Source organism: Podarcis muralis, chromosome 7 (assembly GCF_964188315.1).
Source record: "Podarcis muralis chromosome 7, rPodMur119.hap1.1, whole genome shotgun sequence".
NCBI classification, from domain to species: domain Eukaryota; kingdom Metazoa; phylum Chordata; class Lepidosauria; order Squamata; family Lacertidae; genus Podarcis; species Podarcis muralis.
The window spans coordinates 17,007,618-17,033,423 of NC_135661.1; the positions used below are offsets into that span (position 1 = coordinate 17,007,618).

Sequence of the window (25,806 nt, forward strand, 5' to 3'; positions counted from 1 at the left end):
GAGCTCTGAGCTAGATGGACCAAAGGACAGACTCAGCATAAGGCAGCGTCCTGGGGGTGGCAGAATGAAGACATGAAAGTGCCCCATTTCCTGCAAGCACTGAACATTTGCAACAACAGAAATTCAACTTGCTATATTCTCTGGAATTGAGCTCTTCGCTAGACAGCCAAACTCCGCATGAACCACCAGAGGGAGCACTAATCTCAGTTCCTTTTTGGATTTTTGCTCTCTGCACTCAGGGGTGGAAAAAGCCACATTCCTTGTTTAGCACTGTCCTCCCCCCTCCCCTCCCCCTCAGATCAGGGAGAACAGAGGGCAAGGCATCTCTTAAAGGGGCAGAGCCAAGACCAACACCCTCCCTTGCAGAGAACCGGACCTGCCTGAATGACTCCCCTCTTTCAGGTAAGGGGTTGGAATACTCCCAGATTCTTTTGATCCTTTGCAGTGAGAAGCATCTTCAGGAAAACTAGCCCAGCACATTCGCCTGCTCTTTGAGGAAGCAGATGGGAACATCCAGACAGTGCTGGTTTTAAAACTGTAACTTGAAACATCATCTGTGTTTAGTTGCCAGGCAAAAACCCTTTACAGTGGTACCCCGCAAGACGAATGCCTCGCAAGACGGAAAACCCGCAAGACGAAAGGGTTTTCCGTTTGCGAGTTGCTTCGCAAGACGAATTTCCCTATGGGCTTGCTTCGCAAGAAGAAAGCCCATAGGGAAATCTCCGGGGACCTCTTTTAAATGCTGGCGGTGGGGAGCAAAGCCTTTCCCCCCCTCCGGCCTTCAGAAGAGGTCCAGGAAGGCCGGCGGGGGCCGAAAGGCTTTGCTCCCCACCGCCAGCATTTTAAAAGCAGTCCGGGATAGCAGGGAAGCGCTTCCCGCTATCGCGGACGGCTTTTGAAGGCAGGCGGGGGGAGCAAAGACTTTCGCCCCCCGCCCGCCTTCAGAAGAGGTCCTGGACCTCTTCTGAAGGTGGGCGGGGGGCGAAAGTCTTTGCTCCCCCCTGCCTGCCTTCCCGGGAGAGCGGAGAAAGGCAGCGCATTTCTCCACTGTCCCGGACGGCTTTTGAAGGCAGGCGGGGGGGGGGGGAGCAAAGACTTTCGCCCCCCGCCCACCTTCAGAAGAGGTCCAGGACCTCTTCTGAAGGCTGGCGGGGGGCAAAAGTCTTTGTCCCCCCTGCCTGCCTTCCCAGGGGCTTTTAAATCGCTCCGGACAGCGGAGAAGTCCTCCGCTGTCTCGGGCGATTTTAAAATGCCGCCCGCCAGCATTTTAAAATCGCCCCGGACAGCGGAGAAGTCCTCCGCTGTCCCAGGGTTTTTTAAAATGCTGGGGGTGGGAAGAAAAGCCCTTGTCCCCCCCCCAGCCTTCAGAAGAGGTCGGGGGACAGACCTTCAGAAGAGGTCGGGGGACGGACCTGGTCTGAAGGCGGTTTCCATAGGAACGCATTAATTGATTTTCAATGCATTCCTATGGGAAACCGTGCTTCGCAAGACGAAAAACTCGCAAGAAGAAAAAACTTGCGGAACGAATTAATTTCGTCTTGCGAGGCACCACTGTATTTGGGCCCTTCATCTTGAGGACAATAGGTATTACTTGTGGCTCCATTTTTTTTATCTTCCAGTGGGGTGGGGGGCTCTGTGTCTGACCTGCCTTTTATATATAAAACAGACAGGTGGTTTTAGGTTTTCATTTGGTTCTGGTTTTTATACATCGTGCCTAACATTTGCACCATTTTGTAAGCTGCTTTGGGTCACCTCTTGTGGAAAAAGCAACCGATGAATGCTAACACTGCTAACAACAACGTTAATAATAATTACGATGATGGTGCTAATGGCTTGCGACAGGCACGGCCAAGGTGCTGCCCTACAGACATCATGAGACTACACCTCCCATCAGCCCCTGCCAGCACGCTCAATGGTCAGGGATGATGGGAGTTGTAGTCCAGTAAAAACATCCAGAGGGCAGCATGTTGGCTACCCCTGGGCTTAGGGCCTCAGGATGGGCTATACCCAGTGATCTCCATCCACTAGAACAAGGGCTTTTGCAGTGGCAGATAAGGCAAGTTTTAATACTGCACAACAGAGGAATCCAAAGGAAGGCGCAGGAGCTTGTTGTGCACTCTAGAAACCTGCTTAAATGTTCTCTTGGGCAACAACATTCCGCAGTTGCAAAGGATTTTGCCAGTGGAACCAGCGTACCATTAAATAGAACGGACACCCTCAGAAGGTGGGGGGCTCTCCTTCACTGGAGGTTTTTAAACAGAGGTTGGATGGTCATCTGTTGGGGACTCTTTGGTTGAGATTCCTGCATTGCAGGGGGTTGGACTAGATGACCCCCAGGGTCCCTTCTATGATTCTATAAGCACAGCACAGCACTGGATGCAACCACTTAATCCAGCCCTGGAGGGGAACAATGACAACTATAGAGTCCAATAACAAAGGGATGGAAGGAAGGAGCTCCAGCCCTGTTTTAGAGCCATGATTCAAGACTCAATTCAGCTCTGCATAGATACAGCAAGTTCTTTTTAAGAGAAGTGCAAGATTTTCAAATAATAATAATAATAAGTTGTACCTCCTTTGTTGGCAGTGTCCTTCTCCTTGTCTTCCCTGTGCATCAATGCCCTGATCCATCGGGCACGGTCGCTCCTGCCAAAAGCACAGAATTCAAAGCATTTACAAAGCAAATATATTGTTATGCATTTGGGGAGTGTGGGGTCAGTTTGGATGATACCTCCAAGTCCCTTCCAATTCTTGAGATCCTGTATCTGTTGGGGGTAGAATGCAGAAGAGCAAGCTTGCCAAAACAGTTCCTTTATCAAGTTAATGGCTTTGGCTGTTAAGTACCGTAATTTAGCATGACAAAAGAAGTTGCTATTTCACCATAGAGGAAAACGGGTGGGCTGCCACATTGGAGACCTATAGGCCAGAGTTGTGGCGAAGGAGCATGAAGCAGTCTGGAAGCTGGAGACACAGAGACTTACTTGCTCCATGCTGGACTTTGGGACTTCCCAAAGGAAACCTAATAGAGAAGCAAGATCTGTTGGGAGTTAATGCTGTGAGCTCTTCCATCCTATGCTCAGGTTGTAAAGGTAAAGGTAAAGGGATCCCTGACCATTAGGTCCAGTCGTGACCGACTCTGGGGTTGCGGCGCTCATCTCGCTTTATTGCCCCAGGGAGCCGGTGTACAGCTTCCGGGTCATGTGGCCAGCATGACTAAGCCGCTTCTGGCGAACCAGACTAGTGCACGGAAATGCCGTTTACCTTCCCGCCAGAGCGGTACCTATTTATCTACTTGCACTTTGACGTGCTTTCGAACTGCTAGGTTGGCAGGAGCAGCGACCGAGCAATGGGAGCTCACCCCATCGTGGGGATTCGAACCGCCGATCTTCTGATCAGCAAGTCCTAGGCTCTGTGGTTTAACCTACAGCACCACCCGTATCCCCAGTTTGTATAGATATGCAAATAAAATAGTATCTTCTAAATGCATCACCATCTCCGGTGACCTTCATTCCAAGGAAACTGAACCCTGGAAAAAGCCCTTAGGACCCCTGGTGTCTCTCACTCCTCAGAGACTGGAGTGGCATGTAACAACATAAGCATTATGGGCTGTATCCTGTGTTAGTCCTACTCAAAGCAGACCCACTAAAAGCAACGGATCCAAGTTAGGTATGGTCATTAATTTCAGTGGGTCTATTCTGAATATTTGTTTGCTTGTTGCCCATCTGACTGGTTTGCCTGAGCCACTCTGGGCGGCTTCCAACAGATTAAAACATCCAGCACAGTAAAACATCATTAGTAGGACTAAGGTTGGCTACAACCCTATATATTTAATGCAATTATTCCCACTGGGAATAGGTTCCCAAGGTGCCTTGCAAATATAAACCCTGCTACCTTCAGGTTTAGACAAAGATACAGCAATGAGGGATGGAAGCGAAGAGGAAGAAAGCAAACTCAGGATCAAGAATGAGGAACCTGTGTCCCCCAGATGTTGTTGGACAATGCCCATACTGCCTGGCCATTGGTCATGCTGGCAGGGAACGATGGGAGTTGTAGTCCAATAACATCCAATAACTTCTCCACCCCTGCACTAGCTCTTAGTTACACAGTTCCTGCAAAGACTGGTTGGATTGGTGGTGGAGCATCTGCTTTGCATGCAGAAGGTCTGAGGTTCAATCCTCGACGTCTGCAGGTAGGGGCTGAGAATGTCCCCCGTCTGAAACCCTGGAGAACAACTGCCAGTCCGTGTAAATGATAGTCAGCTGGATGGACACAAGGCTTCATCCCATGAAGGCACAGAGGACTGAAGGTTAGGGAAAGTCAGGTACAAACAGCCACCCCCCCCCCAACAGCAAGCACAGAATTCTCTCCAGTGTCCACCCTCCCCTTCACCTCTGCTTGATCACGTGCCCTCTACCCACTGGGCACAACTGCCCTGGAAGGTATCCGGTGACGCCAACCCTCTGCACCAATCAAACCAATACTCACAGGGATTCCGCGGCCAGCACTATCGCCTCCCGCTTGCCTTCGCTGTCCTTGTTCATGGTCACACGGAACAAGTGGCCAAAGCGGAATGCACCACTCGAACCCGGCTTGCCGGGGGGAGAAGAGGGAGCATCTGGGTTTTCAATTTTGTCCACCGAAAGCTGGTCAAGCATGGCGTAGTTGAGAACCATGTAGCTCTCCTCGCTGCAAGAAATAAAAGAGAGCCGGTGAAAGGGACCGGGCACAAGACAAGAGCCAGGAAGAATTGTGTACAGCAGAATTGCACTAATGTTTTACTTGCTACAAAATGGTTTGCGAACAATGCAAGTCCCCCCCAAGGCAACTGTGACCATTAACTTCCTTCTATAATGGTGGCAGAAGAACCTCCAGGTGTTCCTGGACTACAACTCCCATAACCCCCCAACAACTGGGCATGCTGGGTGGGGCTGATGGGATTTGGAGTCCAGCATATTCTGCAAGGCATGAGGCCAGGGAAGGCTGTAAATTAATTAATCTACTGGCTGTGTTGTTTTCGACAGCTTGGGACAAAGCATCCTAAAATATCCCACAGTTCCCGCCAAAGTTCCCTTCTCATCATCATTTGTTAGTATTCTGCCTTGGCAGTTACACCCTCCCTGTGGAATGCCCTCCCATCAGATGTCAAGGAGATAAAGAACTTCACAACTTTTAGAAAACATCTGAAGGCAGCCCTGCATCGGGAAGTTTTTAATGTTTGACGTTTTATCGTATTTTTAATATTCTGTTGGGAGCTGCCCAGAGTGGCTGGGGCAACCAAGCCAGATGGGTGGGGTATTATTATACCATAACATTATTCTATTCTCAAGGCGACTTACAACTTGGAAAGATTTACATGATTACAACAATATAACAAAAGCAGTTGCGAGCAATAAATAAAAACGTATCAAAATGTGCGCCACAAATTAAACAATCCCCACACAAGTCATAATAAGATCTACAAATAAAGATACAAAAATAATAATCATAAAGAACATCAAAATTAACAACTCCAAAATTAAATCTTGACCCCAAAGAACGCCCCTAATCAATACCCCACATCAAGAGTCTGTAAGCATCCCAAGAAGCAGGTTGTGAAGGACTCTCAACCAAGATGGTATTGGCCTCTTCGCCAGCCTCAACTTTTGTAGCTGGAGTCAGTCAGTCAGTGCTCCTTCCCCCCAAGCAGGCAGAAAGAGGCCAGCAAGGAAGGGAGCTGGTCTTGCAGGATTCACATTGAAGAGCAAGATAGTCCTTCCTTGGGGAAATTCTTCGTTCAAGGCTCTTTGCTTGCTGTAGAACAGGACTGGAGAACCTGTGGGACCTCCAAGCGTGGATGGACTCCAACTCCCATCAGGCCCAGCCAGCACAATCAATGGTCAGGGGTGATGGGAGTTGGAGTCCAGCAACATCTGGAAGACTGCAGGCCTCACAGCCCTGCTATAGAATGATTTATAAAATGAAATGAAAAATCAGTCGCTCTGGCATTCCGCAGCCAATTCCAGAGAGAGTGACTGAAGCCTGATGTGTGAGAGAGGAAGAGTTTTCCCATGACAGACAGAAGCCTGTCTCCTCTCTGCGCCAAGATTCCCATTAAAGAATCATTTGGGAATGGGCAGGCCACAAACCACGTCCCCCTCGGCAGGCACTTCCCACATAAATCAGCCGCTCACCATTCCACGGCGAGCAGGCAAGAGGCATTCCAAGCAGGGTGGGGGGAGATTTCCCCCCAAATGACATAAAAAAAAATATGAGGGAAGGAAAAAACTAGTGAAATAGAGTCTTGGCCGGGACGGCAAATCTCAGAGAAGGAATGTAGGGACAGGGCCACAGTCCCGCAATCTAGCAAAGAGAAAAAAACGAAACAAAAAACCAACGCGCAGCTTCTGATGACTTCACATTCCACAAGGAATTCCTCAGCTCCCTCCTTATCGCAAAAGACGGTTCTCAAGTGTTTCTGCACACCAGTTCCTGGCCAGAAACATCTTCGCCACCCGACCCCAAGTGACCGAAAACATCCCGAAACTTCAAAACATCAAATGTTAACCCACTGAAGGGGCAATAATAGGAGATTGGTAATCTTTGGGTCCATGGGCACATTTGCAAATCTGAGGTAACTTGTCATGGGCATCACATGACCACACACACACACACACACACATCGTGCTTGCAGGCTTCCCATAATGAAAGGGCCACAGGATCTCCACCTTAGTGTCTAAAGAGCACCAAAACCCAATGTCGGGGGGTGGGGGGAGAGAGAGAAGAGAGTAAGATGCATCCCACTGACACCAGAACACACGCCTCTGAAGAAGCAGCCATTTCCCTCCATCCAGCAGTCCTTTGTGACACGATTGATGGGTTTTTTCCATTTGCAGTTCTGAGCAGCCCTCAAGATAGTCTGCAAAGCCTCTTTCCGTCAGGGTTTCCCCCCACTGCTGAAGCCTCTAGGCATTAACCAGAAACCCTCACACATCAGGCAGGAAATCTACGCAGACTCAACCCCTCTTAAAAGGGATCTACCTAATCTTCTTTTGTATCACAGAAGGATATCGAGAGTGAGACTGAGAGTGAATTAAACCAGGTTGACCAGGGAAACTTGGGTTCAAATCCCTGTTCAGCCCTTTTTCATGTGCCCCGTAGGTGTGGAGGGTAGAAACATAAGAACAGGCCTTTTTAGTGGTGGCTCCCAGGTTTGTGGGATGTTCTCCCCAGGAAAGCACACCTGGCACGATCACTTCAATCCTGGAAGGATAAGCACCCAGCGCCTGTTAATGCAATGGTTTGAGGACTTACAATACCCTTGCTACATTTAAACATATTTCTTATAAATATCAGTTTCATGTGGACAGCTATCTGGGCATTTGGATGGCTAATATAGATTTGCATATTTTAAATTAAGATGGATGTGTCACTGGCTATTGTATATTCAGCGTGAGATGATGAGGGATTTTTTAATTTCCCATTTTCCCCTCTGTTTTTACTTCTGTGTTAAATTTGCTATAAATATTAATTTTAAAAGAGGCATCATCAGGGACTGAGATGGCATTTGCCAAATGAATGAAGCAGAGCCTTGTTGAAGCGCATTGCGAGTGACTTCATGAGGTAAAAAAAAAAAAAAATCATGCACAAAATAAAATTCCCCCTACGTGAGGTGAAGTTTATTCCACTAAAAATGCCTCTCACAAACCTCTTTTTCTTGGTGATGATCAGGACATCGTTGAACACAAAGAGATAGCAGTTCCCACGTCCAGAGCCCTTCCGGAAAATTCCACCTTCTTCCGCCAGAGGCATGGAGAGTTCCCCCCTTTTCAGCAGCCACCGGGAAGCAGAAATCAGCGGGAAGTTCTGGGGAAAGACCCAGGGAGACATTGGTCAACACAGCAAAATCTACCAAAGGATTATAACAAGTACATCATGGAACCAGACACATTCAGAGTTATCCAGGGGCAAATCCAAAATGGCACTGTCCCCCAGACCGCTCCCAACTTGAGAAACAGCCCCTCCTCGAAATACTCCCTTTCTTTTGTCTCCAAAAGGCCCAGGTGAACACAAGGCCTAGCAACAAGGTGGGCTCTCTGGGTGTAAAGGTGAAGTTCTAGCAAGGGCCAACAACTTGGATGTTTTTAAAAGGGAGTTAGACACAACAGCCCTGTGAGGTAGGTTAGGGAGAAGGACAGCAGTTGGCCCAAGGTCACCAAGGAAGGCTGAGTGAGGATTCGCAGGCCCCTAAGTCCAACCAGTACACCACAACTTGCCATCAAGCCTAAGGGGCAGAGCTGCGCTGGGGAAAAAGATTTACACCTTCCAAATCTCACACCTTGATCTTTCCAAACTCCAGCTGCTTCTGCAACGTGTACATCTGCTCGGTTCTCTCCATGGTGTGGGCACCCTCGTTGCACCTCTTCACGAGCTGGGGCATAAAGGAGAGGCAGAAACATACTTTTGTAAATGCAATATTGTCTCTATCGTCATCTCCCGCACAAGTGGGAGCTGCAGGAAAAATAATAATAGTGCAACACAGGGGTGCTTCTGTGCACCTCTCTAGCCTGCCAGTCCTAACCCTCCTCGTGACACTCCATTCCATGACTTCGGCTGCATTTTATTTCCCATCCCATCTGGTTTTCTGGGTCTCCCCCCTCCAGTCCATCAGTCAGCATTCCATGCTCACTGAACATGCAACATGCTTAGTCCTCACTGGGCTGCTTCCCTCCTCCCTTTTTTTGGGGGGGGGACAGGTACGGGTTGGGTACATCTGCAAAAGTTGGGATTCCCCAGAGTCTGCTGCTGATCCTTCCACTTTTTGCACATGTGTAATTCAGTTTTAGCGACATCTGCAACAGCATTCAAACTCCAAACGCTGGAATTAGAGCAGGCATGTCCAAAGACTGTTTTGGGGGCCTAATCCAGCCCATCAGTCGGTTTATTTTCTGGGGTAAAATCCTAAAAACACCCCTCAAAAAAGCTCAACAACTTAAATCCTTCAATCCTAAAAAAAGGTCAACAACTCTGGTCGGCGCCCTCACGGCCCTTCACTTCATCAAATCTGGCCCTCTTTGAAAAAAGTTTGGACACCACTGAATTAGAGGAATGGGTTACTAAAGTGTGTCTTGCTGCAATCTCCTGTTAGAGGTTTGACTACCCTACGTTCTCCTACAAATGGACCTTGAGCTTGTTTGGAGGTTCTAGCAGGGCAGCACAGCTATCGTATACCCTTGACCGAAGAACGGTACACTCCTTCTATCTGGGATGGCCGTCCTCTTCCACCGAGCGCGCAGCTTCGGGAGGGACGCACATGGAGCGGTGAGGGAGGAAGGGGACACCCGCCTAGCCAGCCAGATCAGCCGAATCAACCCTGGCGATCAACGGGGTGACAGATGTCGCAGCCAGATCGCCCTCACATCCAGGAACAGCCCCTCCCTAATTTCAGACGCCTCTTGAAAACTATTGTGGCCTTGACAATATGAAATTTTCTATCATAATTTATTGATTTGTTCTGATTGGTTCCAGTCCACACATGAGAGCCCTAGCGGCCAAGAAAGCATCTCCTTGTTTTTTCCTTCATTAGCGACCAATTCTGGGGCTCCCCCAAACAACCAGTTTATGGAGCATTCATCCTCATATGCTTGCAGGAAGCTTATGTGGAGGTTAGACTATGTCCAATCCTTATTGAGCATCTATTCCAATTTGCTCTATGGAGCATTTGTTCCCATTTTCAGGAGGGTTATATGGCAATAAACATTCACCCTGATTTGCTTGTAAGGTGTTTGTTAATGGGAAGACATGTAAACACCTTACAAGCAAATCACAATTCTCAACCAATTTGCCTCCCATCACTTTCCTAACTGCAGAAAAGCCCGTTTCATTCTTCAAAAAATGTGACCACACAAAGAGAGCTGGAGAAAGTCTCTTACCTTACTGATGGCCTTCAAAGCCTGAGTCGCTGCTTCGTAAGCTCTACTATGCATCTGGGTTTTCTGGCAGACAGTCTGAAATGGAACAGAACATCCACACCACTTCATTTCCCCCTTCCAAAACTATTGGCTGCCAAAACCTGCAACCTGTTCTTGACAGTCCGCTCAGCTAAGGGAGGGGCATATCTGCCAATTTTAGTTTCTTGGTGTGTTTTTTCCAATCTTGAGGCCAGTTTGCCACAGTTCTACATCAACATGCAATTTTAAAAATAATTCTCATGAATTATTCCTCCTTCCTTCCTCTAATATACACTTTTTTTGCAATGCATTTTTTGCCTAACAGGAAGTATTTTGTTATATGTTGTTTTCATGAATAAATGTATCCTGATGCACACATATGAATTTCAGGACATATCGCTTGGATAGAGAACTGCAAATTTTGAAGGATGACTGTGTTTCAGTTTGTGTATAGTTTTGGAAAATGCCTAAACCAAGTAGAATAGGTCTGATCAGAACACACAGAACAGTACTATTAGAATTGCAGGATTTTAGGTATTATCATTCAGTCTTTTCTTTGGGAACATGTAGCAATCTTAAAGAACATGTAGATCAGTGATGGGCCCAGTAAATCTGGAGCCAATGGTCAGGTATGAATGAATGAATGAGAAGCATGAACAGCTTCCTCACCAGGGTCTAGCAGCATGGCCTGTTAATGAGGTTCAAAGGTCAGAGGAAAGAACCCCAGCTTTCAGCCTGATGAATGGTAGACATTAATATTGTGTTTTAATGCTGCAACCCCCCCCCCCCCCGCCCTGCGGACAACAGGCAGGTAAACAACAACTGATGGGCATATATATTTCCATGTGCCCCTCCGCTTGCTCTTACATCCATCAGAAGAGGAAGGCGAGTAACTCTCTGCATGGGGTTGATAAGGAAAGAGATCAAGGGAAGGCTGCCACACTCTGGTTTCTGCTCAATGTGTTTCAGGGTCTCTTTAAAGGCAGGATTCGTGGTTCTGCAACAGAACAGAAAACACCACTTTAGCTTCTTGTGACCAATGCAATGCATGCTTTTTACACTTTAAATGGATAACCTGAATACACACACACACACACACACACACACACACACAAAGCCGCCTCCTGGTGCAAGAAAGAGTAGAGTATCAAACTGGGAGTTTCAATGAATTCAGCTGCTACCTACCTTGGATTAAGGGTTGAATCCAAATTAGTCCTGCTCAGAGCAGACCTATTGAAGTCAATGGACATGACTAACTTAGGGTAATTACCGGTAATTTCAGTGAGTCTACTCTGAGTAGGATTAAGTTGGTATTCAGTAGCACTTATTTAGAATCATACAATTATAGAGCTGCCAGTGTTATTATTCCCATATCACAGATGGGGGAGACTGAAGGCTAAGGCCACTTGGGTTCATAGCAGGGGCAAGATTCTAAGTCTCTACACCAAGCCCCATGGGTTGGACTTTAATACACCAAAGCTTATAAATAATCTTTTAGGTTTGGGGGCGGAGGATGACTGCAGTCACTTACAACAGCTTCTGAAGGGTCCTCTGTTGGTAGACTTCATTCGAACAATAGATGACGTATGGATTAAAATTATTAGTCGCGTGAGTTTCTACGATGTCGCTGATGTCTGGAATCAGGACGTTCTCCTGATGCCTTTTCTCCAAGCCCTCAAAAAAGCTAGAGGTACAATAAATAAGAGGGAGGTTGAGAAACTGAGTTTCATGGTTAGCCTCCTCTGCACATGTTTCAGCTTGTCAATATCCTCCTTAAACTGTGGTGCCCAGAACAGTTAAGCAGATCCAAAGGTGAACAGTCCAAGGATCTAGGGAGGAATCCTCACAACCACTTTGCCAGGTAGGTCGAAAAAGCTCAAAGTCACCCAGTGTTGCTTTCTAGCTGAGCAGGGATATGAATTTGGTTGTCACCAAGTCCAATACTCTTAACACAGGGATGGGGAGCCTGTTATAACTGCTACACCACACAGGCAGCTGCCTGAGGCTTGAGATTTACCTTTTGCTGGCAGCCAGGATATCCCCAATGTTGGAGAAGAGGTGGTGGTGATCCGTCTGATTCATGGTGTCCTTCAGTGCCTCCGACTTCATGAAGTGGTTCACCAGGATCTCCAGGCTTCGCATGTAGGAATACTCAGAGGTAATGATCTCAAAGATCGCCTGCAGGGGAAAAAAGGATGGAGAGACAGAAAGGTGAACATGAGTGGACAGCCCTTTTAAGCTGACCGTTGATCATAGCTGATCATGGAACTGTAGAGGTGGAAGGGACCCCCAGGGTCATCTAGTCCAACCCCTTGCAATGCAGGAATCTTTTGCCCAATGTGTAAGTCAGACCCACAACATTGAGGTTAAGAGTCTTATGCTCTTCCAACTGAGCTGTTCATCCAGCTATGTGGCGGGGGTGCGTTTTCAGATGCTGGCAAGTGAAATGTTGGTCTGCAGCCACCAACATCGGCACCATTAATGGTGCCATCTGGATAGAACTGTGGGCAAAAATCTGGGGCTCTCCAGAATAATGAGGCAGATCCCCTCCCCCCCCAAAAAAATCCAGCAACCCACTTTAGTGATCTGGCATTTATTGTTTACATTCTGGCAATGCATTCTATGTCAGGCTGCCTTTGAAGATGATTTGGAAACCGCAGGTAATACACACTTCAGCAGCCAGATTGTTGACTAGGCCTCATGGTCAGAACACATAACACTGATTTTGGCATGACTGCATTTGTTTCTTGGCTCCATTCAAAAATCATAGTTTTGACCTATAAAGCCTGATGTGGCTCAGGACCTCAAGGACTGCTTCCAGCCACCTGAATTGAGCCAGACCCAGTGATCATAATCTGAGGCTCTTCTTCTCAAGCGCCCCTCCTCCACGGGAGGTTCAGAGGGTGGCAACACAAGATTGCGACTTTTCAGTGGTGGCCCCCTCCACTTGTGGAATCCTCACCCCCCAGGGAGGCACGCCTGGAGCCATCTCTGGTCAATTTTCAGGTGCTGGGAAAAGACTCTTCTCTTTACATGACATTAGTGGGGTGGGATCTGCAAGTCCTGATCTGTTTTGTCTGTATTTTTAAATCTCCATAGCGTGTTCTTATTGGTTTTAATGTCAGCTGCTTATGGTCCCTCCTTGAGAAAAGTGACTAACAGAAGAGAAAGAGAAAAGAAGAGAAGTCCTCTATAAGACTATTAAGCGAAGCAATCTTAAGCTGGGAATAAAGAGAGACACAGAAGCTTGAAAGGAACTCATTGTTTCGGAGAATTCACAAGGAATTCAAAATCATGCCACTTCTCCAATTTCCACAGCACTTTGCGCAACATACTGTACTTTTCCACGTATAAGACAAGCTTTTCTTCCTTAAAAATTGGGGGGTCATGTTATACACAGATAGTGCATTGTGGGGACATGTGATTGTTTGCTGCCATGAGCTGGAGATAGTCAGTGGCTATTTGGCATGTTATTTGTTCTTGCTGCGGCCAGGGATTTTGCGTTGCGTGCAAGTAGCGTAGGTCAGGAAGGTGAGTGAATTTTGACAATTTCCCCTTAAAAAAGCTCAACAACTCTGGGCAATCTCCCCCCATTTTATTAATTTGGAGTCCCCAAAAATAGGGGGTGTCTTATACATGGGGGCGCCTTATACACGGGAAAATATGGTACTCTTCTAGCGCCAAGCAGGAACCTTGTTTGAGCCTCCTGGCTTCCCTTACCTCCTGCCGTTTGCGCTCTTCCGGGGATATCTGCTCAAGGATTCCGGCTTCCTGCACCTGCAGAAGACAAATTTTGAGTGGCTTGCAGACTCATTGATAGTTTTCAGACATCCCTTCTGTGGAACCACATGACCAAGGAGCCCACAGGTCCAAGGAGCCCATGGAAGAAGGCAAGGCAGCGAGCGGGATGGATCCCGCTCGCTGTTTTGCCTTCCCCTTTAGCCACGCGCAGCCTCTCCTTGCGGAGGGGTTGCACACAGCTATGGAAGAAGGCAAGGCAGCGAGCGGGATGGATCCCGCTCGCTGTTTTGCCTTCCCCTTTAGCCCCGTGCAGCCTCTCCTTGCCGGGAGATGCTGCGCAGGGCTTTCCTGGCTTTTCTGGGAGGTGGGGGAATTCCCCCACCTCCCACAAAACCGGCAGAAGCCGCGCGCACTTTAAAAGGGCTGCACGGCTTCTCCTGGCTTTCCTGGGAGGTGGGAGAAGGGACTGATGCGGCCAGTCAGTCCCTTCTCCCTCCTGTGGAAAAGCCCGCAAGAGCGCACGGAGCTTGTGTGCGGCTCTTGGGGGCTTTTCCCGCCTGCCTCCCCCCTGCATTCGCTCCATAGGACGCACACACATTTTCCCTTGCTTTTTAGGAGGGAAAAAGTGCATCCTATGGTGCGAAAAATACGGTAATCAAAATACAAAAAATCAGAAAAGTTAAAACATATGTAATCAAAGTACATGTTAGAGAAATGCATGCCTGGGGAGGCTAGAAAGGGTTTGGTAGGTGCAGAAAACAAGACAGCCTAATAATAATGGGCAGGGAGTCCTGGTGCCACACTAATGGGTCGATTCCTTGCAAATGCAGAACAAACATTACGTGGCGCTTGTAGAGTTACTAGGGAACTCCTTGCTCAGGGAGTTTCCACTCTCACCTGCAACGCCACCAGACAAAGATTGAAAGGAAAAGGGGGAAAACATCAGAGCTGCGTTTCAGCAAACTCCATTAATCCTGCCAGGTGAAGCAGATGAACTTTGGAACCATCTCAGGAGGAAATGTTTAGTTGTTTTTTTCAAAAAAAGGGGAGGAGGACAATACCAGGTCAGATAAGAAAAGGCAGGTGAGCCTCAGGGGCAAAGCCACTCCTTTGGGTCACATCATCCCAACTGAATGTTGCGCCATCCATTTCTCCAAGGCAATTCTGTCTGCTGCAGGGGAACTTCTATTGAGAGTCCCACAGTAGCCAAAACACACATGTCGAAAAGGGTGCGGGAGACAGGTGTGCAAATATTGACTGAAGCAGAAGAAATCCACCTGAAGTACATTCCTGGAACACAGGACGCTCCCTAATCCAGAGTTAGAACACCTCAGTGGCTCTCCAGGATTTCAGACAGGGATCTCACCCAACCTGACCTGGAGATGCTGGGGACTGAACCTGGGACCTTCTGCATACCACTAAGTTATGACTCCTCCTGCTCCACTTCTGAGAATTCAGTGTTAGTGTGTACCAGTACAGCAGTCTGCGGCTTGAGCACATATAGTTTCCACCTCAAACTGCCCATGTGCCGAGGCCATCAGACAAGGAAGGGGGCAAACCAGCAAGAGGGTCTTTCCCAGTTGTAGTACTCTCTCCCCAACAAGTCTTGCCTGGCATCCACACTGCTATATTTTCAGTATTAGGGAAGGATCCCAGAGACCCACTGTCAGAAAGAACTCATTTGAGGGAACAGCAACTCATTTATGAACCCACCTGGTCCCCCTACATCATTGCCACCACATTTATATTCAGTGGGCTATGTTGCAAAGGTCCGTATAGAATAGATAAAGCTATAGTTTTCCCAGTAGTGATGTATGGAAGTGAGAGCTGAACCATAAAGAAGGCTGATCGCCGAAGAATTGATGCTTTTGAATTATGGTGCTGGAGGAGACTCTTGAGAGTCCCGTGGACTGCAAGAAGATCAAATCTATCCATTCTTAAGGAAATCAACCCTGACTGCTCACTGGAAGGACAGATCCTGAAGCTGAGGCTCCAATACTTTGGCCACTTCATGAGAAGAGAAGACTCCCTGGAAAAGACCCTGGTGTTGGGAAAGATTGAGGGCACAAGGAGAAGGGGACGACAGATGACGAGATGGTTGGACAGTGTTCTTGAAGCTACAAACATGAGTTTGACCAAGCTATGGGAGGCAGTGGAAGACAGGAGTGCCTGGCATGCTCTGGACCATGGGGTCATGAAGAGTCAGACATGACTAAACAACAACAATGTTGCAAAACAGCTCTGCGGAAGCTAGGAAAGTTGAAGGCTAATAAATGCAAACAAGTCCAGAGCTTCACCGACCAATGGCGCGAAAAGTATTTCTATAATCTAGCTCCGTAGGTACCCAAAATGGAAGAAACTGTCCTTCAAAAACAGAATGACCCCTCTTATATACCACAGACCACAGATGGGTGGGGCCAGAGGCCTTTCAATCACCTGGTGTCACTGGTATATCATGTGTCCATGTACAAAATCGTCAATGATCAGCTAGAGCATTTCATCCTTGCTGTGCCTTTACCTGCTCCACAGCTGTCCTCATCATACGTGGCAACATGTGCAGGGCAGGTGGGCATGTTCTGGCCAAAATGGAGCAACTGGGAAGGCCTACTGGGCCTGATTCAAGGAGGTTCCCAGCTGCTGTTCTAAAAGACGGGATCCCTCACCCTCTAGCGATCTCCCATTCCTACCTCTGGCAGCTGGCTCCAGGTCATGTGAGCAGGCCGGTAGTTCTTCACCACAATGGTGGAGGAATCTGTGGCAGGTGGTTCCTCGGGGATGGTTTCCACCTCCAGGAGGTCGTCATCTGACTCGTGGCTGATGGAGTTGAGACCTTTCTCGCGAATCTCTTGATACAGGCGGGGATCTGGGATAGAGAAGTGGCGCGGATCAGCGATGCTGAGAAACCTCAGGCTGCCCAAAAGTAACTCTTTGCTCCCCAAAGACACACATTTTCCCAACCTATGTGCTAACGCTATGGAAGCGCATTACCAATATGAATCTTATATACCAGGAGTGGATGATGTGGGGCCCTCTAGACGTTCCTCAACAACATCTCCCACCATCTCTGACCATTTGGGGCTAATGGGAGCTGGGAGTCCTAAAACATCTGTGGGTTTCACAGTACACTGGCTGCCCCTGCTATGCAGTAATAGTGAACTCATTCTTCTGCACTGATATCTTTTATGAAGCAAGCATCAGAAGGATTTGGAGAAAACAAGGTTTGCTCAAGTATATTAAACAATAGATTTTAGGGGGAAGAAAACTTTCAAGGGGAATACAAGTCTCAGCTATGCAGGCAGAAGGTCCCAGGTTCCATCCCCAGCATCTCTGGGTAGGTCTGGGGATGTCCCCTTGCCTAAAACCCCAAAGAGCTGCTGCCAGTCAATGTAACTAATCCTGAGCTGGATGGAACAGGGGTCTGACTCAGGAAAATGCAGCTGCCCATGTTAACAAGCTAAAGGTGTGAGAGAGAGAGAAAGAAAGAGAAAGAGAAAGAGAAAGAGAAAGAGAAAGAGAGAGAGAGAGAGAGAGAGAGCACAAATAGCCCAAACGACACTTGAGAATGGACCCCAGAATGCTGCCTGACTGAAAGGGGTGGTGTGGGGGATGGAATGGAGTATCCTGGAAGAGGGTTCAACTGCCTGGCACCCTTAACAAAATCACTCCACACTGCAACATTTTGTTGCAGCTTCCACTTGTAATTCCCATCAAGAACTCACATGTTCCTAGGCATGGTGAGTCCTTAGCAGAAGAAAACACCTACCCGAGCGAGGGGGTTGCAGACAACTAAGTTTTACTCAGGGTAGACCTGTTGAATTTAATGGACCCAAGTTAGCAATTCATTTCAGCAGTCCATTCATTTCAATGGGTTTACTCTGAGTAGGGGGCCAGCACAAGACACAGCCCTGAGGATCCCTAGCTGAACTGATGCAAGAGTAGCTAGGTTCACACTTCCTGTTGCCAAAAATTTGGGCACCTTGGGGTTGACCGCCTGTGTGAAACTGCTCGCATAGGAACCAAGTCTTATTTTAAGAGGTCCTGTTGTGGAATGGATGCAAAGGGAAGACTCCCAGGATCAATCCAAAGTCTGACTAGGGGTGCCCTGGAATATCCTGGTCCATCTACTCACCATCTTTGAAGGAACCTCCATGCCGATTCATGCGCTTCCGACCAAAGGTTCTCTGTCAAACAGAGAGAGAAAATGAGGGTGGGAGGCGATCATAAGCAGCTATACAGACACTCCATTTTTTAAAAAATCATACTGCAGACAGTGGTGCCTGGTGCCCATTTGTACTGGTAGGCTGGAAGGCAGGGAGACTAACAGCAGGTGGCGCTAGAGCCAATAACAGACATGCAAAGCCAACTAATTCTAGTTTTGTTCCCATCCTCTTCCTCCCTCCTGAGAGAGAGATGAAACAAACCTACTGTATTATTATTATTATTATTATTATTATTATTATTATTATTATTATTATTGGTTTACTCAATTAATATACCAAGCTTTTTTCAAAAGATTCCAGTGTAAAGAGGAATGTTTTTGCCTAGGGCCTAAAGAGATGCAATGATGGTGCCAGATGAGCCTCTCTGGGGAGAGTGCTCCACAGTACAAAGGTAAAGTCTACTCTCACCCCACCCACCGTCTCCCTATGGCCCCCAGAAGCTGCCCGGGAGGGAATGCGGCCCTCAATCTGGAAAAAAGTTTCCTGCCCCGAAGCACTATGAAATACTAGACATTAGCAATGACTGAACCTTGCCAATCATCATTCAACGTTTTTGAGCAGAGGTTGCAAGGCCACCAGCCACGTATGATCTCGTTGAGATTCCTGCATTGCACGGGGTTGGACTAGATGACCCTTGGTATCCCTCCCAATTCTACAGTTCTGTGATCTTGCTCCGTTTGTTTGAACAACTCTTGCTTGTTCAGGACTCCCAGAAGTTTGAGCAAGCAACTGAGAGCCGAGCTCCTTCGTAGATTCAGTTGCTACTGAATTCCCCCCACGTGTTTCTCTGCCCCACAGCTGGCTCAGACCTATGTACAAACAACGTCCTAAGAGGATAATCCGGATTTGAGCCGAGGGAAACAATTGCCAGCCAGAGAGTTATGTTGCAACGGCAGTTATGTACGCGGTCAAATTTGCAGCCCCAGTTTGAAAACAAAAACAACCACCCAGAAAACGAGGCGTTTCTCTGGATAAATACCGGGCGGCGTTTTACAATGCAAGAAGAAGGTTCAGAGTCCAGAGAGGAAAGGGGTCTGTGACAAACAAACATCACAAAGGTTTGGGTTCAGCATTAAGGAGTTTCTAGCCTAGGCTTGCAAGAAGATCAAACCTCTCCATTCTTAAGGAAATCAGCCCTGAGTGCTCACTGGAAGGACAGATCCTGAAGCTGAGACTCCAATACTTTGGCCACCTCATGAGAAGAGAACTCCCTGATGTTGGGAAAGATTGAGGGCACAAGTAGAAGGGGACGACAGAGGACGAGATGGTTGGACAGTGTTCTCAAAGCTACCAGCAGGAGTTTGACTAAACTGCGGGAGGCAGAGGAAGACAGAAGTGCCTGGCGTGCTCTGGTCCATGGGGTCACGAAGAGTCGGACACGACTAAACGACTAAACAACAACAAGCCTAGGCTTGCAGCCTAATACAGCAGAGGTGGAACATAGGAAGCTGCTGTATGCAGAGTCAGACCACTGGCCCAGTTCTGCCAGTCCTGCCTGACAGCAGCTCTCCAGCATTTCAGAAAGGGAGCCTTTCCCAGCCCTTCATAGAGATGCTGGGGACTGAATTGGGGATATTCTGCATGCAAGAAACATGCTCTACCACTGCAATACAGCCCCTTCCCTAAATGTGCAGGAAGCCACTTTATACCGAGTTGGGTCTTTGGTCCCATCTAGGTCTGGTTTGTGAACACCAGTGTTTCACAAAGTTGGGTCTCCAGCTGGTTTTGGACTACAATTCCCATCATTCCTAACCACTGGTTCTGCTAGCTGGGGATGATGGGAGTTGTAGTCCAAAACCAGCTGGAGATGCAACTTTGGGAGAGACTGGTGTACACTGACCGGCAACAGCTCCCCAAGATTTCAGCCGAGACTCTCTCCAAATCCTACTTAGGGATGCCAGGGATTCAACTAGGGATCTTCTGCATGCAAAGCAGGCGATCTGCCATTCATGTATCAACCCCGCCCCCAAAAGGGGCGGGGAAAGATAATAATAATAAATAATGCATTTTTATTTATACTCCTCCTTTCCCGGTTCAGAAAACCGGGCTCAGGGCGGCTAACAACAAATTTAAAACACTGAATTGATGCAACAAAAACCAGCATAAAATACAGTATAAAATGTGAATAACAATAAATTCAGAATTCAAAAATCAATTTAGGGGGGAATCCATCCAATAAACATTAGATGATCACCAGGGCTAGCTGGCTAAATTAGTCCTATTTGGGCCAGCAAGGAGACAAGGGAGAATTAGCTGTGGGATCCCGGAGCTGGTAATCTTCATAAAAAGGGGAAGGGGAGGGAAGGAAGGAGAATAAAAGATCAGGCTAAGTTCAAATAGAAAGCCAGGCTGAATAGCTCTGTCTTACAGGCCCTGCGGAAGGAAGGAAGTTAAATCCTGCAAGGCCCTGGTCTCATGGGACAGGTCAGAGCCATGACTGAGAAGGCCCTGGCCCTGGTGGAGGATAATCTGACTTCCTTAGGGCCCGGGACCTCTAAACTGTGATTATTCATGGATCTTAAGGTCCTCTGCGGGGCATGCCAGGAGAGGGGGTCCTATAAATACGAGGGCCCTAAGCCATGACGCTCATTTGCACATGCTAATATGTACGTGCATGAAATTGTACAGTTGTAGATGCAATGTATATGCAAGTACAGAGATAGTTCCTATAATTGAAATAGAAATACAGTACACCTCACCCGAGTGGTCTCCACAACCCTCCCAGAGGCCAGTAAGCGATGCTCACTCTGGGCAAGTAGGGATGGTCATGTTTTGGGGAGGAGTGGCAGTTCCACGGGGGTCTTCCTGTTTTATAAGATCTTGCCTTTGTGTGTAGACACCCTGCCCCCTGAATGTAACATCCATGTAAGTTGCGTGCCTACTGTAAAATTCTTGTTATTCAAAAAGGGGGGGGGGTGATTAGGTGGATGGGCAGCTTTCCTTCCCTCTCTCCTCCCCAAAAGCAAACAGAAAACCAATTTGTGCCATTGCATACAGGTGTGCTGAACACCTGGGCACAAAATCCCGTTTGTTTTCTACACAGCAAAATGCCAAGAGCAGACTCCCTAAGTGTCCCTATTTTCCAGTGACAGTCCTGGATTTACAGAAGCCATCAGGTGTTTCTGATCTGATCGCAGAATGTCCCACTTTTCTCTTAGGACATGCCTATTTGTATCAGAAAAATATTGGTGGGTATGGTAGGATGTCCCTATTTTCATAGGAGAAATGCTGGAGGGTATGGAGTTATCCAAACCCCAAGCCATTTGAAGGCAGCCCCGTATCCGGAAGGTTTTTAAATGTTTAATGTTTTATTGTGCTTTTCTATATGTTTGAAACCGCCCAGAGTGGCAGGGCCAACCCAGTCAGATGATTGGGGCATAAATAGAACAACAACAACAACAACAATGGAATAGGATGTCCCTATTTTCATCAGAGAAATGTTGCATAGTATGCAAGAAAGGATCCCTTGCCTAGCTTCTTACGCCTTAAGAGGAAGCGACACAACCAAGGCCTTTCCCACAGGGCCATAACCTCTTGGTCATTGTGTGTGTCTCTCTCTCTCTCTCACACACACACCTTGCAACTTTGGCGTGTGATCTTCTTTGCCGTATTTCAGTTTCACTTTCTCAACGTGTGGGATGGGGGTGGGGGAATCCAAGTTCCAAAGTGACTTAAGCTTTTGTTTAGTTTTCCAGGGACCTTTGCCCAACAACAGCCCTAACATTATCACTGCAGCAGTTCCCCATACTAGACTCCCACCCACCTTGGGTCTTGTTGCAGCACGTAGCCAATGAGCAACCCTCAGGTCAAGAGCTGTCGGGACTCAAAACTTGGTCTACTTGCTGCTGCCTCTTGTGGTGAGAGACAGAACTGCAGCTGCTGCAGCACCTACCTACCTAGGCCAGAGGTGGTGAACATCAGGCCCAGGGGGTGAAAGTGGTCCTCCAAGCCCCTCTCTCTCTGATCTTCGGGAGTATCCTCAGTACTCACCTTCCAAGCCCTACTTTGCACCCTCAGATGGATTGCCACCACCTCTTCCACATCATGGACATTCCTGGCTGGGTGCAAGAGGTAAATCTCAAGGGAGCAGAAAGGGCCAGGCAGTGTATTTGCACCTTCTGGTGTTGCTGACTTGCATGTGAGCACAACACAACTACAAGCGCCAGTGCCAGCTCACCCCCCAGGACATTCCAGGATCATTTCAGAAGTCAGGATGACTTCTGCAATTCCGAGAAGATCCTGGGCAAACAGGGATGGTTGGAGAGTATCCTATACTGGGGGTCCCAGTTACCAAACATAGAGGAAGGGTTGCTAACATGATGCCCTCCAGAGGTCGTTGGGACTCCTGGCTCTTAACAACTCCTCCTACATGTGTTTGTTTGTTTGTTTGTTTGTTTGCTTCAAGTATTTATATACCCTTTTCCCAAGTGCAGTACCCAAAGTGTTTCGTAGCATACATCAAAACAGATTCAGCTACAGATGCACAATAGATTTAAATAGTAATTAACAGTTAAATAAGTGACCCTATTTAAACAACAGCCAGCACTGAAAACCATTTAAAAGCACAACACACATATCCAAAACAAAAACAAAAACGTACAATCCTCCCTTCAGAAGACACTGCCACAACAGTCAGTTACTGGCCAAAGACCTGTCTGACCAAAGAAAGTATTTGCTTTATCCTGAAAGGAAAGCAGAGAGGAGACTGGACTAGCCCCCTGTAGAAGGGAGCTTCACTATCTGGGAGCAGCCACCAAGAAGTCCTTGTCTCATGCCTCCCTGGAAAATTTCAAAACCTGGGCAGGTTCATATAAGGAGGTAGGTGCACACAGGGTCATAACCAACGCTGTGAATTGCACTGAAGCCAGCACTTTCCATTGAGGAAAAAATCACAAATTGGCCACCCGTGTGTCCATTTTCTGATTCAAGCCACATCTGCAGCTTGTGGGTCCTTCAAAAATCTAAGTGGAGCGCATGAACTCAGCCATATGTCCACGGCAAGGTTCCCCTCTCCTTCCAAGTTTCCAGGAGAAAAAAGCCCAGTTGCGTGGACTCTTGTGATGAAAAGGTCCGCCCCTGTGTTTCACCCTCCCCTTTCCAATTCACTCCAAACCTCCCTGGAAAAGTTGATAGAAACCCCAAAGTCATCTTCAAATAGAGAGCGTGATTAACTCCCCAGTTCCCTAGGATCTATCGAAGGCAGACCATATCCTGCATTCAGAAAGCAGGCTGCTTTGCTCACTTCTGGAACGGACAGAGTTAACTTGTTTTGTTTTAAAATTCAAGTTTGAGCTCTGACCTTCCACTGGCCAGGCCTCAGCTAATCAGGGCAGTAATTCAGGCCAGCTGCGGCCAGACTGGAGCTCTGCATGCATTTGTCCAATCCGCAATAAAAGCATTTGGGGCGAGGATGCAAGCTTTAACAGTTTAGAAACAAACACACCATTGCTTCAGCAGCTCACAATACAATTTCATTGCGTGGGATCCTAGAGTTGGAAGGGACCTCCCTTCCCTAAGGGTCTTATCTTCCAACAGCCTGCAATGCAGGGATCTCAGCGAATCATGGGTACTTCTCGGGCTTCAGAATCCAAACTGTGGTCTGAGTGACCAATTGCACATGCAAGCCATGGTTTGGAGTCCCTCAACATCTGGAGGGCACCAGGTTGGGGAAGGTGGCACTGTCAGGTCTAAAGCAGCTCAGCTTGCCCCTTTCCTGAGGTAGGGTGGAAGGCACTTTGGGGCTTTCGGCATGTCTACCTGAAACACTCCTGAAGTCTCAAGCATCTTCTGGGTGAATGGAAGGAATCCACCCAACTCTACTCCAGTTTCAGACTGGGACAAATCAGCCGCTGAAGTGCTCATAACCCCATTAAAACAGGGGTAGCCATGCCCAAGAAGGAAGCAACAGCAGGCTACAACTTCTGCCACCCTGACCGTAGGCCATGCTGGCTAGGGACTGATGGAAATTATGAGTCCAACAACAACTGAAGATACATCGCCAGCTTCCCTGCTAAATGAGAGCCAGCAGGGTGGAGTGATTAGAGTACCAGACGAGGAGAGACCAGGGTTCAATTCCTGCCCCCTCAGCCATGAAGCTCACTGGGTGACCTTGGGCCAGTCACTGCCTCTTGGCCTAACCCACCTCACAGGGTTGTGGTGGAGATTAAAAGAGCAGGCCACAGTGGAACGGTGCAATGGAGAACTTATGAAACAGCAATCGCATACTAGCTCCGCCTAAGGTATGGTGGAGAACAGCAACAACCAACAAAAGGTGGACATAATACAGTGCAAAGACGGGAAGAAACATCATGGACAGAATAGCAGCCACACACAAAGAACAACAAAGAGAGAGTTTGAATGCTTTACCTGTAAGACTTTAAATTATTTGATGCGTTAATGCGAATGGAAGTCGTTAAAATTGCAGCTGCGGTATAAGGGTTTGTTATTCTGACTGGTGTGTAATTGGGATTTAAAAGTTCTTGGAATGCAGAGTTAAAGTAAATTATCAAGCCATCAATTCTAACATAGTTTGGCATATGAACAATTGGCATTATTGGTTGTATTACAATTTGGTATTGTGACAATGAGGCTTTCATTGGATCATTGTAACTGAAAACTAATAAAAAATTATTATGCATATAAGAGCGGGCCACCCTGAGATCCATCCATGGAGAAAAATGTGGAATAGACATGCAATAAATAACAACGACAGTGGATTATATACCACTGCGCCCTCTAGAATAGCCTATAATTCTAGGCTATTCTAGAGGGTACAGTGGCAGTACAAAGGACCTACCTTTTGCCTTCCAGGGCTCCGGGCTCCTTGGCCATTGGTTTCTTCACAAAGTGGCTTCAGGCCGCCCCCAATGAACTTGGAGGGCTCTGCAGGCTCGCCGTTCCCCAGGCCCTTCATGGCGGCCCGGTACGACATGCTGCGGAGGTTGCGCTTGAGTGTCCCTCCATCCAGCTCTGCTTCCTCCAGGTCGTCGAATGAAATGCTGGGTGCTGACATGCGCTTGGGATCCAATCGGGCAGCTTCCTTGCTCAAGATGGCCGCCGAGAAGCTCTGGTGCCGAGAGGGGACCTTGGGCTTGGGGCCCTCCGCCAGGCCCTTGGGGATGAGCTGCTGGGTGCCCACCTTGAGGGCGACTGGGCTTTGGGTGCTGAGGACGATCCGGCGGGGCCCAGTGGGCGACGGGGAGCGCTCGGCCAAGAACGCAGAGCTGTCCAGCGGGCCCAGGGAGCTGCGCTTGCTGTGTGGGGACACATTGTTGGCGCTGAGGCGCAAATCCGAGCTGACCTGGTGCTCCAGCAGAACGGCCTTGTCTCCCAAGGAGCCGGTCGAATGGCGCTGAGACATGGCGCCGGCGTCCGCAGATTTGTGGGGCCTGGAGAAAGGAAGAAAGAGCATCAGGGATGCAGTTTTTCAGCACAGGAAGCAAACAAAATATGGGAGTCTCTAGGGATCTGAATCTGCCAAAGCCATGACATAATAAACATGTGGAGACCATTTGGGTGGTTTCATTCAGAATCCCTGAGGAAAATATATTTCTTACTCATTTTGGAGTAGGTAGTAACACTTAAATGAAAAAATGTTTTAAAATACAGTGGTACCTCAGATGTCGAACGTTATCCGTTCCAGAAGGATGTTCGACTTCCGAAATGTTCACTTTCCGAGGCGTGGCTTCTGATTGGCTCTTGCAACCAGAAGAGCCAATCGGAAGCCACTTGTCTGCCACATCAGATGTTTGGCTTCCAAAAAACGTTCAGAAACCAGATCTCTTACTTCTAGGTTTTCAACAATCAGGAGCCGAAATGTTCAGCAACGGAAAACTGAGGTTTGACTGTACCAGGATATTGTCTTATGATATTCTCAGTTGGAGGTAAAGTTACTAACCATTCCAAATAGTAACATTATTCCA

At 47.9% G+C, this 25,806-nt stretch overlaps 1 protein-coding gene across 2 annotated transcripts in view; it reads right to left on the minus strand.

The window, feature by feature from the left end:
* ARHGEF16 (Rho guanine nucleotide exchange factor 16) overlaps nucleotides 1-25,806 on the minus strand; it is a 38,081-nt gene that overhangs the window by 5,274 nt on the left and 7,001 nt on the right. For both annotated transcript variants that reach the window (XM_028740978.2, XM_077931314.1), the window contains exons 2-13: nucleotides 24,681-25,272; nucleotides 17,794-17,845; nucleotides 16,352-16,527; nucleotides 13,644-13,700; nucleotides 11,941-12,101; nucleotides 11,455-11,607; nucleotides 10,791-10,920; nucleotides 9,906-9,980; nucleotides 8,312-8,404; nucleotides 7,682-7,839; nucleotides 4,483-4,683; nucleotides 2,570-2,643 (exon numbers count right to left, since the gene is read on the minus strand). In XM_028740978.2, coding sequence (XP_028596811.2) covers nucleotides 2,570-2,643; nucleotides 4,483-4,683; nucleotides 7,682-7,839; nucleotides 8,312-8,404; nucleotides 9,906-9,980; nucleotides 10,791-10,920; nucleotides 11,455-11,607; nucleotides 11,941-12,101; nucleotides 13,644-13,700; nucleotides 16,352-16,527; nucleotides 17,794-17,845; nucleotides 24,681-25,244 — 1,894 coding nt within the window. In that variant the 5' untranslated portion in view covers nucleotides 25,245-25,272. The remainder of the gene's footprint in view (nucleotides 1-2,569; nucleotides 2,644-4,482; nucleotides 4,684-7,681; nucleotides 7,840-8,311; nucleotides 8,405-9,905; nucleotides 9,981-10,790; nucleotides 10,921-11,454; nucleotides 11,608-11,940; nucleotides 12,102-13,643; nucleotides 13,701-16,351; nucleotides 16,528-17,793; nucleotides 17,846-24,680; nucleotides 25,273-25,806) is intronic.